This window comes from Dreissena polymorpha, chromosome 6, assembly GCF_020536995.1.
Source record: "Dreissena polymorpha isolate Duluth1 chromosome 6, UMN_Dpol_1.0, whole genome shotgun sequence".
In the NCBI taxonomy this organism is placed as follows: Eukaryota; Metazoa; Mollusca; class Bivalvia; order Myida; family Dreissenidae; genus Dreissena; species Dreissena polymorpha.
Window position 1 is genome coordinate 48312624 of NC_068360.1, and position 13885 is coordinate 48326508.

General features: G+C 34.9%; 1 protein-coding gene across 6 annotated transcripts in view; it reads left to right on the top strand.

Annotated features, from left to right (window-relative positions):
* The window catches only part of LOC127834201 (myosin-VIIa-like), a 96898-nt gene that overhangs the window by 14271 nt on the left and 68742 nt on the right, over window positions 1–13885 (top strand). For all 6 annotated transcript variants that reach the window (XM_052359849.1, XM_052359854.1, XM_052359853.1 and 3 more), the window contains exon 2: window positions 2026–2088. In XM_052359849.1, the coding sequence (XP_052215809.1) occupies window positions 2071–2088 (18 nt within the window). In that variant the 5' untranslated portion in view covers window positions 2026–2070. The remainder of the gene's footprint in view (window positions 1–2025; window positions 2089–13885) is intronic.

Genomic DNA, 13885 nt, shown 5'->3' on the forward strand with positions numbered 1-13885 from the left:
CATAGGGAGATATCTAGTGCAATAAAGCAGGTAAACTGTTAACTCATAGGGAGATATCTAATGCAAGATGGCAAGTAAACAGTTAATCATAGGGAGAGATCTAGTGCAAGATAGCAAGTAAACAGTTAACTCATAGGGAGATATCTACTGCAATAAAGTAGGTAAACAGTTAACTCACAGGTAGAGATCTAGTGTAAGATGGCAAGTAAACAGTTAACTCATAGGGAGAGATATAGTGCAAGATATCAGGCAAACAGTTAACTAATAGGGAGTGATCTAGTGCAATAAAGCAGGTTGAAACAGTTAACTCATAGGGAGTGATCTAGTGCAAGATATCAGGTAAACAGATAACTCATAGGGAGAGATCAAGTTGCAATAAAGCAGGTGAACAGTTCACTCATATGGAGAGATCTAGTGCAAGATACCAGGTAAACAGTTAACTCATAGGGAATGATCTAGTGCAAGATAGCAAGTAAACAGTAAACTCATATGGAGAGATCTAGTTCAAGAAAGCAAAAAAAACCAGTTAACTCATTGGGAGAGATCTAGTGCAATAAAGCAGGTAAACAGTTAACTCACAGTGAGAGATCTAGTGCAAGATAGCAGGTACACAGTTAACTCATAGGGAGAGATCTAGTGCAAGATAGCAAGTAAACAGTTAACTCATAGGGAGAGATCTAGTGCAATAAAGCAGGTAAACAGTTAACTCATAGGGAGAGATATAGTGCAAGATAGCAGGTAAACAGTTAACTCATATGGAGAGATCTATTGCAAGATAGCAAGTAAACAGTTAACTCATATGGAGAGATCTAGTTCAAGATAGCCAAAAAGCAGTTAACTCATAGGGAGAGATCTAGTGCAATAAAGCAGGTAAACAGTTAACTCATAAGGAGAGATCTAGTGCAAGATAGCAGGTAAACAGTTAACTCATAAGGAGAACTAGTGCAAGATAGCAGGTAAACAGTTAACTCATATGGGGAGATATAGTGCAAGATAGCAGGTAAACAGTTAACTTATATGGAGAGATCTAGTGCAAGATAGCAAGTAAACAGTTAACTTATAGGAAGAGATCTAGTGCATGATAGCAAAAAACAGTTAACTCAGAGAGAGAGAGAGAGAGAGAGATCTAGTGCAAATAGCAGAGTGATGTGTGTTGTCTCTTTTTGTTTCCACCACCCTGCCTCTCTATACTGGTCAATACAAACTTTTGAAAATCTGTTTAAATTTAAGGTTGATTACAAAATAACAATAAAGGTTTACAAATAATTATAAAATATGAAAAATCCTTTTTCATTGATGGATAATAATCAATTGACAAAAAAGAGGAAAAACATTACTGGTAAGCATCCTTTTTTCTTTTCATTAATTAAATATAAAAGTTAAAGATGGTTTAAAATACAATTAACACTGCAAAGCCTTAATAAGCTAGTTGAAGCGTTTTAGAATTAAATTTTCAGATGTCCTGTTTGAAACCTATAAAAGACAGCTACTTTTCTTTCAAGTCTTTTGTCTGTATATTGAACTCATAAAGATTATTCTCAACCTTATAGTTTAAAGCTCGGCTTTTTTCGGAGAAAACCCGAGGTATTGTCATAGCCAGCTCATAGTGCCATCCGCCGGCGTCGTGCTAAAACTTGCACATTTTGCTCTAAAATCAAAGTGCTTCCACCTGCAACTTTGAAACTTCATATGTAGATGCACCTTGATGAGTTCTACACGCCACACCTATTTTTGGGTCATAAGGTCAAAGGTCACTGTGACCCCTTAAAAAAAAAAAAAAATCTGACAAGCTTTCATTTATAAAAAAAATGCACCCGCAGCCGAGCATTGGCACCTGTTATGCGAGGCTCTTGTTTATGTTATATTTTTATCAGTTTTTGTTTATAAAAATCTGTGAACAAGTCCCTTTAATTGTAGTATACTTAAATAATTCCTATAGACTATATTTTCATGAATGGTTGGAGTGTTCTGTATTATATTCTTTCCGTGATGCATATATTCATGCTGCAATTTTGTTGATTTCAGATTGGAATAAATTCATACTGACACAAACATAAGAGACCAGCAGACATGGTGATTTTAGGAAAGGTATGTTTAGCTTTCTTGTTTAGTAATTTACATTTTATATACGTTTTCAAATGTCATGCCTTTAGCATATCATATATGGACAAAATGTAGTTAATAAACATTCTGAATATCAAAAATAGTGACTGCAAAAGCATACTAATGCCATAGAACACTAACAAGCTTTTATTATGCCCTCTTTCGAAGAAGAGGGGGTATATTGCTTTGCACATGTCGGTCTGTCGGTCTGTCGGCTTTTATTATGCCCCCCTTCGAAGAAGAGGGGGTATATTGCTTTGCACATGTCGGTCTGCCGGTCTGTTGGTCCGTCCACCAGGTGGTTTCCGGATGATAACTCAAGAACGCTTGGGCCTAGGATCATGAAACTTCATAGGTACATTGATCATGACTCACAGATGACCCCTATTGATTTTGAGGTCACTAGGTCAAAGGTCAAGGTCACGGTGACCCAAAATAGTAAAATGGTTTCCGGATGATAACTCAAAAACTCTTAGGCCTAGGATCATGAAACTTGATAGGTAGATTGATCATGACTCGCCGATGACCCCTATTGATTTTCAGGTCACTAGGTCAAAGGTCAAGGTCACAGTGACCCGAAATAGTAAAATGGTTTCCCGATGATAATTCAAGAACACATATGCCTAGGATCATGAAACTTCATGGGTAGATTGATCATGACTCGCAGATGACCCCTATTGATTTTGAGGTCACTAGGTCAAAGATTTAGGTCACGGTGACCCGAAATAATTAAATGGTTTCCGGATGATAACTCAAGAACGCTTACGCCAAGGATCATGAAACTTAATAGGTACATTGATCATGACTCGCAGATGACCCATATTGATTTTCAGGTCACTAGGTCAAAGGTCAAGGTCACGGTGACCCGAAACAGTAAAATTGTTTCCAGATGATAACTCAAGAACGCTAATGGCTACGATCAAAAAGTTTTGGTCATGCACTCACTGTGTGGATGCATGTCAGCTTAAGTCAATAAATAAAGCAACAGTGTAACAGATTTAAGAACAAGAGCTGTCTCCATCGGAAGACATATGCCCCCCAAAAATGCTTTTCCTAAACCTAAACTCAGATTTCGAAACCTAAACGCGGACCCTAAGTTAAAGGTCAAAGGGGTCAAAATCTGTGCATAAAAAATTAAAACAAAAAATGTCTGTTGAAAATATCTAGTTGAAACTTTGTGTAAGATGTCTACTCATTTTAAGTGATTCTCCATGTATATAACAGGGTTTTTTTTTACTAAGAAAGTGACGCCGATATTCGGCGTCTTCCCCTACCAGAATTTTTCCCCTCAATATGCAATTTCCCCACCAAAAATAACATTTTCCACCAAAATATAATATTTTCCCTCAAAGAAATGTTTATTTTTCCTTTTGGCATTCGACAATTATCCAATTTGCACCAAGTACAACGATCTCACTCTCTCTCTCTCTCTCCAGACGAACGCAAAAAACCTGGGAATCCCAGTTATTCTAAATATAGCTCTTAAATTACGTCATGTAAACTGGGCAACTAATCGTAATAATCATGTGACTATTTTACTGGATGCGCGAGAAGCGTGTTTCGTCAATTTATTACCGGAAACCAGTCGAATTTTCATCCGGGCTATATGCAAGCCAAGATATAAACGTGAAAACAGAAAAAAATGTCTCACAATTGGCATTCTTCCACAAACAAAATAAAACATTCGGACTCGGAAGATACTGAACGCATCGAGGCATTTTTTAAGAAAGAATCATCGAAAACCGTTATAACCCAGCAGCACTCTGAGGTAATCAACATCGAACATTGTGAAAGTGAAAGTAGACAATCGGCAGCTGCCGATCCTTTCCCTTCCAATACTGGAGCAAATCAAGATCGTCAACCCATTCATCATGAAATTGAAATCACAAAATTGACATCGTCCCCCGACCCCAGTACAGAAATATAGTTGAAAACAGTTCCCATTATTAGATCTTCACCTGCAACTTTATTAAGGACTTTGACTTTAATACGTGTTAAATGTGCTTAAGAACAAAAAGGACAGAGACAAGCCTCTTTTGATGAGTTATAGAAATTGAAATGAACAGTTTTTATTTTTTCCCCTAATATGTCTCTTTCGCACTCTTTTTCCCCTTTCACCCAGCATCCAGCGTCTTCCCCTTTCTCTAAAAAAAAACCCCTGTATAAGTTCAAGGTCATTTTCAGTGATACTTGTAATATAAGTTCAAGGTTGTTTAAGACAATTTTAAGTTATATATCAAGGTCATTGCTCTGTCTCTGCTACAATGTTATGATATGTAAATTAGCATTATAAGCACACAGTCTTTTGAAATTTAATTTCATGCATTATAATTAAGAAATGAGCAAATTCATGTAAAATGTTTTGCACAAATTGTGGTTCATTGCTCAAAGGCAATTTATTTAAGATAAACAAATTAAGTGGTGAATTGACACATCATTAATGTCGCAATAAAAGTTAAGTAATTGGGAGATGAAGAATGATAAATGCTAATTGCTAGTAACTTTACAGTGAGTATAAAAAACATATTCTGGACAACATGAAGAAAAATAGCAACTCAACGGCATAAAAACTGCTTTATTCATGTTTGTCTGCCAAGTTACTCTGTACAATACATTAATGTGATGATTTCGAGTATTATTTGTCAATCATTAATGGTATTTATTATTTTGAGCCTTTAGGGGGTCAGTATTTTAATGATTGAGTGTTGAACTATCGTATGTGTTAAGGAAATGTTAAAGGAATACAACAGTTTCACTCAAGTGGGTGGACATTTATTAACATATTATGATTTTAAACATAATTTTGTTACCATATTCTGGATTGTGTTTTTATGCTCACTCTTTTTTTATTTCTTCATGTAGGAAGCTTAAGTACTAGATTTTCCTGACTGTCATTTAGTCTTTTTGTCTGCAACAGGTTGAGTGGTTTTAGCTATTTTTGGTCTTAAGGTACAGTGACTGCCTTATCCCAGCACTTGTACTTGATTAACTTACTAGACTCATAGCATGCATCATCTCAAGTCAACTTGTATCATTGGTCATCCGAAATCCACTCATAACCACTCATATCATCTATCCCCACTTACACCTTGACCTTGACCTCCTTTGGACTTCATTGTCACATTATGTTTACCTACGTTGGACTTCATTGGCCTATTAACTTTGGACTTCATTGACACAATATGTTGACATACTTTGGACTTCATTGTCACATTATGTTGACCTACTTTGGACCTAATTGTCACATTATGTTAATCTAGTTTGGACTTCATTGACACATTATGTTGACCTACTTTGGAATTAATTGTCACATTATGTTGACATACTTTGGACTTCATCATCACATTATGTTGACCTACTTTGGACTTCATTTTCCAATTATGTTGACCTACTTTGGACATCATTGTCACATGATGTTGATCTAGTTTGGACTTCATTGACACATTATGTTGACCTACTTTGGAATTCATAGTCACATTATGTTGACATACTTTGGACTTCATTGTCACATTATGTTGACCTTCTTGTGACTTCATTGTCACATTATGTTGACCTACTTTGGACTTCATTGACAAAATATGTTGACCTTCTTTGGAATTCATTGTCACATCATGTTGATATACTTTGGACTTCATTTACACATTATGTTGACCTAGTTTGGACTTTATTGGCCTATTATGTTGACCTTCTTTGGATTTCATTGTCCCATTATGTTGACCTACTTTGGACTTCATTGTCACATTATGTTGATCAAGTTTTGACTTCATTGACACATTATGTTAACCTACTTTGAAATATATTGTCACATTATGTTAACTTACTTTGGAATTCATTGTCACATTATGTTAACCTACTTTGGACTTCATTGTCACATTATGTTTACCTATTTTGGACTTCATTGTACCATTATGTTGACCAACTTTGGACTTCATAGTCACATTATGTTTCATGGGATTATTGCAAAACTTTAAGTGCATCTGGTAGAAAAATAGCGGATACAACAGGGCCACACACAAATGGGTGTATTTATTTAAACAAGTATGATAATTAGATCAGCAACCAATCAAATGTTTAATCTCACAACAAGTGGTTTCATAGATTTGTGAATACTTCTACCTAGACAACCCAGTTATTCTGAGGCCATGATAAGTACCCAGGGTGCCAGGTCCGATTATTTATTAGTGTTCATTAAATGTCTTATCCTGTGAGCACCTTACACATTCTAAAGGGGTAGCTATACCTACTGATAAGTGAACTGTAAACATGGAATTTAAAGTTCCAAATTGTTAGGGCACGTTTTTCACTTGATTCCTATGGTTATAAAGTATATAATTATAGTCATAAACTCTGCTTTTGAACTTTACAGGCTGTTAATCGTGTATGTAAATAATTATGCAAAAACAAAAATGTAAACATTAAAAATGTCAATAATAAAATGTCAATAAAATGTGTTAGTAAAATTTCAGGCTGAATGGCATTATTGCTTCTAAGACACGTTAAAAGGTGTTCAAGATGTCAAAGAAATCACTATACCTTTAAGGGAATCAAACTTTTATTAGTTTATGACATAACTTTGGTTTATTTTATCCTTTTTGAATCACTTAGTCTTGTTGTTCTGTTTGCAAATTCAAGTGATTATCAACTGATAGGGAAATTTGCATGATGGCATAATGAACTGGTAAAAGTGATATTTAAATGTCATGAGACTAGTAGAACAAGGTGGAATTAGGACTTAAGTGATGTAGCACTTAAAATGAGTAGAAAGTTTGCGCCTGGGATTATTATAGAGGTACATATTGATAATAAATATTATAACTTGTAATTGTGGATAAATGGTATATGAGCTATTCTTTAGAGTTGCATAACGAAACTTGTTCACATGTTCACAAATGGAAAAAAAAGAAAGACTATCCTTTTTTTATTAGGCATAAGCACGGTGCCTATACCACGTGACTTTTTTTATATCTGTGTTGGGAGAATAAAACGTGACCCAGTTAAATTTTTTAGGATCTATTTTTAAATATTTCACCATTTTAATGGGATAAAGTGGAGAGCCCGCTTATTCATGAGAGTTTTCTATAGGTATAATGATCTTTTTAAACAAAGAAGTATTTTTTCAGTCAAGTCAACCGCGCGTTTGAAGGGTTAGAAAAATGTCGGATCAGTGTGGGGACTTCATATTACAAACGCGCGGTTGCACTTTACTGAAAAAATACTTATTTGTTTAAAAAGATAATGATACCTATAAAAAACTCTCTCCACTTTATCCCATTAAAAATGGTGAACTATTTAAAAACTCATCATTAAAAATGTTAACTGGGTCACGCTTTATTCTCCCAACACAGATCTTTAAAAGTCAAGTGGTATATAAGGCACCGTGATAAGGGCTTTTTTTCCTTCTGTGAGAATAGCCATTTGGGAAATTCGTGACTAAAATTTTCACAATTTCAAGAAGTTCGCGACTCAAATTTTTACAATTATAGAAAGTTTGTGACTCAAATTATAACAAGTTCGCAACTCATTTTTTTCACAATTTTGAACAGTTCACGACTCATGTTTTAACAAAATGGGGGGTTGGGAGGCGAAGGCCCCTTCACAAAAACAGGAAAAAAAGCCCTGATGCGTGATCACTGATTTTGTTGCATGAAACTGCAAATGTACAATAAACTATGAATATCATAGGAAGTAACTACACATTCAGTTTTCGGAGGTACTCGGCAGTTTAGTTTCACGCAAATATTTTTTTAATGAAACACGGGTTGCGAAATAAGTGCAAAATATTTCGGAGAATCAGATGAAAAAGAAATGTAAACAATGTTTGAACGAAAGAACAGTGAACAAAACATGCTTAAAATGAACGCAAGGTAAAAAAATTGACAGCATTTGTCAATGAAAATTAAATATCTTTGATATGTGGCCGTCCAACAGATAAAGGGTCGTATCGACGCGAAACGATATTTTGGGAAACTGCGAGGATTGCTTTTATAGCTAAAAAATACATCCGATGAAAACATGAGCGTGGATAGTGGAGTGGTCTAGGTGGGCTCCAGGAATCCAGGGGTCAGTAGTTCGAGCCCTGTTGAGTGTTACTTTTTTTCCTTTTTTTAAAATTGTATTCTTGTTTTTTTACTGGAGATTTTTAGTTCAAATGTTTAAATTTACCAATATAAAGCATTTTAAGTATTTAATGACAAACTTCACTAAATGCCTAAATCTGTTGGACGGCCTCTTTAATATATTGTATACATCTTGTTTTCAGTTATTTACTGTATTATTATTCTTTTACTCATATTGCTACACATAATTTGTGTTTTCGTTTACATTTAAATCTACTTTTTCATTGGCATACTGTAGCAATACATGTACTAGTATGTGTTTTGACCTGCACCATGTACATGGTTTTCACTGTGTTTTTAAATTGTATTTTTATACTTGCAGTTAAACTGCATTTGTTAACAAACGACCCTGGTGACCTATTGTTTTCTTTTTATATTTGTATTAAGTCATAACTCATTAAACATTAAGGTAAATTTGGAAAAAATCTAGGTGGAGGAAGTCATGTTAAAATAAAAATGACTTTGATGCATTTTATTTATTTTCAAATGTGAAATTCTGTTGTTTTTGTTTATGTTTAAAAATTGATAAAAAACATGAATCAACGGATTCATGTTAAAAAAAATAATTTGTAGTCAAATTAAATCAGTATTACATATTTTGTGAGAAATAGAGGTTGTTTTCAACACTTTTCTCGTTAATTTACTCTATTTTTTAGCTCACCTGTCACGAAGTGACATGGTGAGCTTATGTGACCGTGTGATGTCCGGCGTCCGTATGTGCGTGCGTGTGTTTGTCTGTCAACAATTTGCTTGTGTAGACAGTTTTCATCCAATCTTTATGAAATTTGGTCAGAATGTTTATCTTGATGAAATCTGGGTTGGGATTGTATTTGGGTCATTTGGGGTCAAAAACTAGGTCACTACATCAAAACTAGGTCAAATAATTGAAAAAACTTGTGTAGACTAAAGAGGTCGCAGTTTTCATCCAATCTTTATCAAATTTGGTCAGAATGTTTATCTTGATGAAATCTGAGTTGGGATTGTATTTGGGTCATCTGAGGTCAAAAACTAGGTCACTAGGTCAAATAATAGAAAAACCTTGTGTAGACAATAGAGGTCGCAGTTTTCATCCAACCTTTATGAAATTTGATCAGAAAGTTTATCTTGATGGAATCTGGGTAGGGATTGTATTTGGGTCATCTGAGGTCAAAAACTAGGTCACTAGGTCAAAAACTAGGTCAAATAATAGAAAAACCTTGTTTAGACAATAGAGGTCGCAGTTTTCATCCAACCTTTATGAAATTTGGGCTGAATGTTTATCTTGATGAAATCTGTGATGGGATTGTATTTGGGTCATCTTGGGTCAAAAACTAGGTCACTAGGTCAAGTAATAGAAACACCTTTTGTAAACAATAGAGGTCACAGTTTTCATCCAATTTTCATGAAATTTGGTTAGAATGTTTGTCTTGAAGAAATCTGGGTTGGGATTGTATTTTTGTCATCTGGGGTCAATAACTTGGTCACTAGGCCAAATAATAGAAAAACCTTGTGTAGACAATAGAGGTCACAGTTTTCATCAAATCTTTATCTTGATGAAATCTGGGTTGGGATTGTTTTTGGTTAGTCAGGTGAGCGATTCAGGGCCATCATGGCACTCTTGTTATGTTATTACCTTATTGGTGAATTGTTATTGTGCTGAAATATGCTTGTTGTTCATGTGCGAATAAAAAATGAACAACACTGGTGACCCATGGTTTTTATTTTATTTTTCTATCCACAACAGATGGTTCTACCTAAATACCAACAATTATCAAATTCTATGTGGAGCATAATTTGCATTTAAACTGCCACGCACGTCCTTAACATGGTCCGATGCTTTAGCCATTTAAATGCCTCATTTTAGCAAGTTTGTTTCATTTTCCCAAGGTTCTCACATTATGTTGTCAAGTTGTTATATTCTAAAGTTACTTTTAAAGCACTCTTGTGTGTCAATCTGTTATCTGTTTTGGTGTATGATGTTGCAAAAAAGATCAAAATTGGTATTTAAGTGGGACAGTTACGGCTTATTGAAGATATCACTACTCTGGTATATTCAAGTATAGTGCACCTAATAATAAATTGTCTTAAAGGGGACTAGGAGGGGTCTGAATTGATCTGACCCAGGGGAACTAGACTTGGTACAAGTGTGTGTTTAAAGATGGTTTACATTATCTTGATGTCTAACGTTAGCATGCTGAATAAGCATTTCTGTGGGCACATTTTTATACCCCCCTTCGAAGAAGAGGGGGTATATTGTTTTGCTCATGTCGGTATGTCGGTCGGTCCGTCGGTCCGTCCACCAGATGGTTTCCGGATGATAACTCAAGGACGTTTAGGCCTAGGTTCATGAAACTTCATAGGTACATTGATCATGACTGGTTAGCTTATGAATTTTCAGCTAGGATTATTAACATAAGTTCATGCATAACTGATGGTCATTTTCATCTTGCAGACAACCATGACTATGTGTGTTGAATATTATTTATTACAACAGATTAATACGTGCAGTCCACACAGGCTAATCAGGGAAGACACTTAGCACTTTTATGATATTCTTGTTGTAAAGAAGTCTCTTCTAAGCAAAAATCCAGTTAAGGCAGAAAGTGTTGTCCCTGATAAGCCTGTGTGGAATGCACAGGCTTATCTGGGACGGCACATTCCGCACATGCATTAAACCCCTTTTTCACAGAGCGCGACTCATATATATCTGCTCCGCAATAGAAACAAACAAACTTGCAAACCAAGGTCATATTTATGCAGCTGTCATAATACCAAGAGACCGTCACATCAATCATAGTTCATGGTGTGTGTGGAGCGGTAACAAATAGACTGGACATGCTTACTAATCGTGAACATGGTCATTAAAAAAGGACACAGCGGTACTCTTCACCTTGCCTGGATTCTCCACAGTCTAAGTGACAAAAAACATGCTGTACAATTTCAGTGGTGATGTGATGACTGCCTGGTGCTCGACATTAACGGTAGTCCAACTGTCTGGTCCAACTTGAAATGAGCCATCTGGGAAAATGGGGCTTAATGCATATGCGTAAAGTGTTGTCACAGAATAGGGACTTGCACATAATCCGCCTAGAGTGGATTTTTGTTTAGATGAGACTTTCTTTACACCAAAAATTCCCTAAAAGGTTAAAGTGTTGTTCATGATTCGCCTATGCAAATGCACTTTTTTCACATGCATTAAGCTCCATTGTCCCAGAGCGTGACTCATATTTTATCTTGACAAGCTAAAACAAGAACTGTTTGGTCCAATAACAGTATTAGTTCAATTTATTACATTGACTTTAAATTATTTTTTGCCAATGACTTAAAAATAGCAAGTTCTGCTTTATTTGGTATGAAACCGCTTCTGTTAATAAGTATGTAAAATCCTGTGGGTATGCTTAAATACCTTATCCTAAGTATTTCAACAATTTAATAAGATCAATACAATGACAGTATTAACCTAGTGGTAAACCATTGCTTAGCCACAGATCTTGAATGTTGAAAAGAAAAATATTTACATTCTTTTGAGCTCTCTCTTTTAACTACATGTAATCAGGTTAGGTTTTGCTGAACTGACTGGAGGAAAAAAGAGCTCTAAGCTTATACTAAAAATTGAAATAACAGGTTTTTCTCAATAACTGGAAAATACATTTTATGCGGTATATTCTAATGATCATTACTTATGTAGATACACTCTATAGCAAGCGATTGCATGAGATGTGGTTAAATTCATTGTATTTGTCATAAAAACAATTTATCCAGCAAGCAGAGAAAACTATTAACATTGGTTGATTGATCTCTAGTTAAAAACGGTTGTGTTTTATGCCCCCTTTTGAAGAAAAGGGGGCATATAGTAATCGGACTGTCCGTCTGTGTGTCTGTCCATCTGTCCGTCTTTCCGTCATACTTTGCGTTTAGGTTTAGAAAAATGCTCATAACTTCTATGTCCCTTGAGATATAACCTTCATATTTGGTATGCATGTGTATATATTGGACAAGGCCTTTTCATACGCACAAAATTTTGTACCCCTGTGACCTTGACCTTGAACTTTGGTTCCGCGTTTAGGTTTCGAAATCTGCGTTTAGGTTTCGAAAAATGCTCATGACTTTTATGTCCCTTGAGATATATTACCTTCATATTTGATATGCATGTGTATATGGAAAAGGCCTTTCCATACGCACAAAAATTTTGACCCCTGTGACCTTGACCTTAAACTTAGGGTCCGCGTTTAGGTTTCAAAATCTGTGTTTAGGTTTCGAAAAATGCTCATAACTTTTATGTCCCTTGAGATATAACCTTCATATTTGGTATGCATGTTTATATGGACAATGCCTTTCCAAATGCACAAAATTTTGTACCCCTGTGACCTTGACCTTGAACTTAGGGTCCGCGTTTAGGTTTCGAAATCTGGGTTTAGGTTTCGAAAAATGCTATAACTTCTATCAAAGCGTTTATAGGGGGCATATGTCATCCTATGGAGACAGCTCTTGTTTCTTTTTTACAATAGTTTTTAGTTTCTAGGACAAGTACAAGATAGTGCATGATAGATTTTCAACAAATCTTGCTTTCTCCATTTGTGTCAAATGCTTAGATTCATTGAAAACTGCAAACCCTTTTCAGAAATAGATTTAAAAGGATGAATGGTGACATAGATGGGAGATATGGGTCATGGTTGTATGGTTCTTAACAGGTTTTTGTCAGTTTTCTTTTATCATCACAAGCAAACAATCTTTTCAGTAACAAATGAATGAAATGAAATAAGGCTGATACACCATACAAACATTCAAAAGGGAAGCTGGTATCAGATAATATTAGGATGTATGTGATTAAAAATTTATAATACACATTCCAAGCTGACATAAATGATCAATGTTGCATAACTTTAGTAAAATCTTTTATTTACAATCCTTCCCATAATTTAATTACTGAAATAAAAATTATGCTTTGTTTTTCGAATTAAAATAATTTAAAAACTAATTATAGACTATTTTTATACACTGAGATACATATTGAAGTGGAATATTTTGGAATCAGCATGGACAGCATTCTTTACTTCTGTCCATCCGTCTGTCCGTCTGTCTATCTGTCAGTCTGTTCATCCCTCCATACACACATATTGGCCCAGAGGAGATAAAGAGTTTAAACTTACGACATTAAAACTTTCTTGGATTGTTGCTTATGATAAAAAGTTACAGTGCATTACTTTTAAATAATGTTAAAGTTTGTCTTTTTCAACTTTCGGTATGTCAAGAATCTGTATTATTATTATTGTTACTATAGAATTAAAGCGGGTATATACGATTTTGTCAAATATTTATGAATTTATATAAAATGTGTAAAAAACTAATTATATATATATTTCAATATAAATTAAAATAAAAGTTAAGAAAAACATGTGTCGAAAAATGCGAAATAAGCCAGATATTTAATTCTCAAATTGAAAACGGCTGTACAGCCAAATTCGCCAGCATGTATATCATACATGTACAATGTGAATCTATACTTAGTTTAACGGTTTATTTGAATTCCCGCGAAGATATCTATTCATACGACACACGAGCACTAACTCCAATCCTAATACAAAGACGAATGCTTCGGTTATTGTAGGAAAATATGTTCGTCACAATCGGCTCGGGCCGCTTATTTTTCTTTGCTGCATTTTATGAAATTCGGCTTAAATGTATAG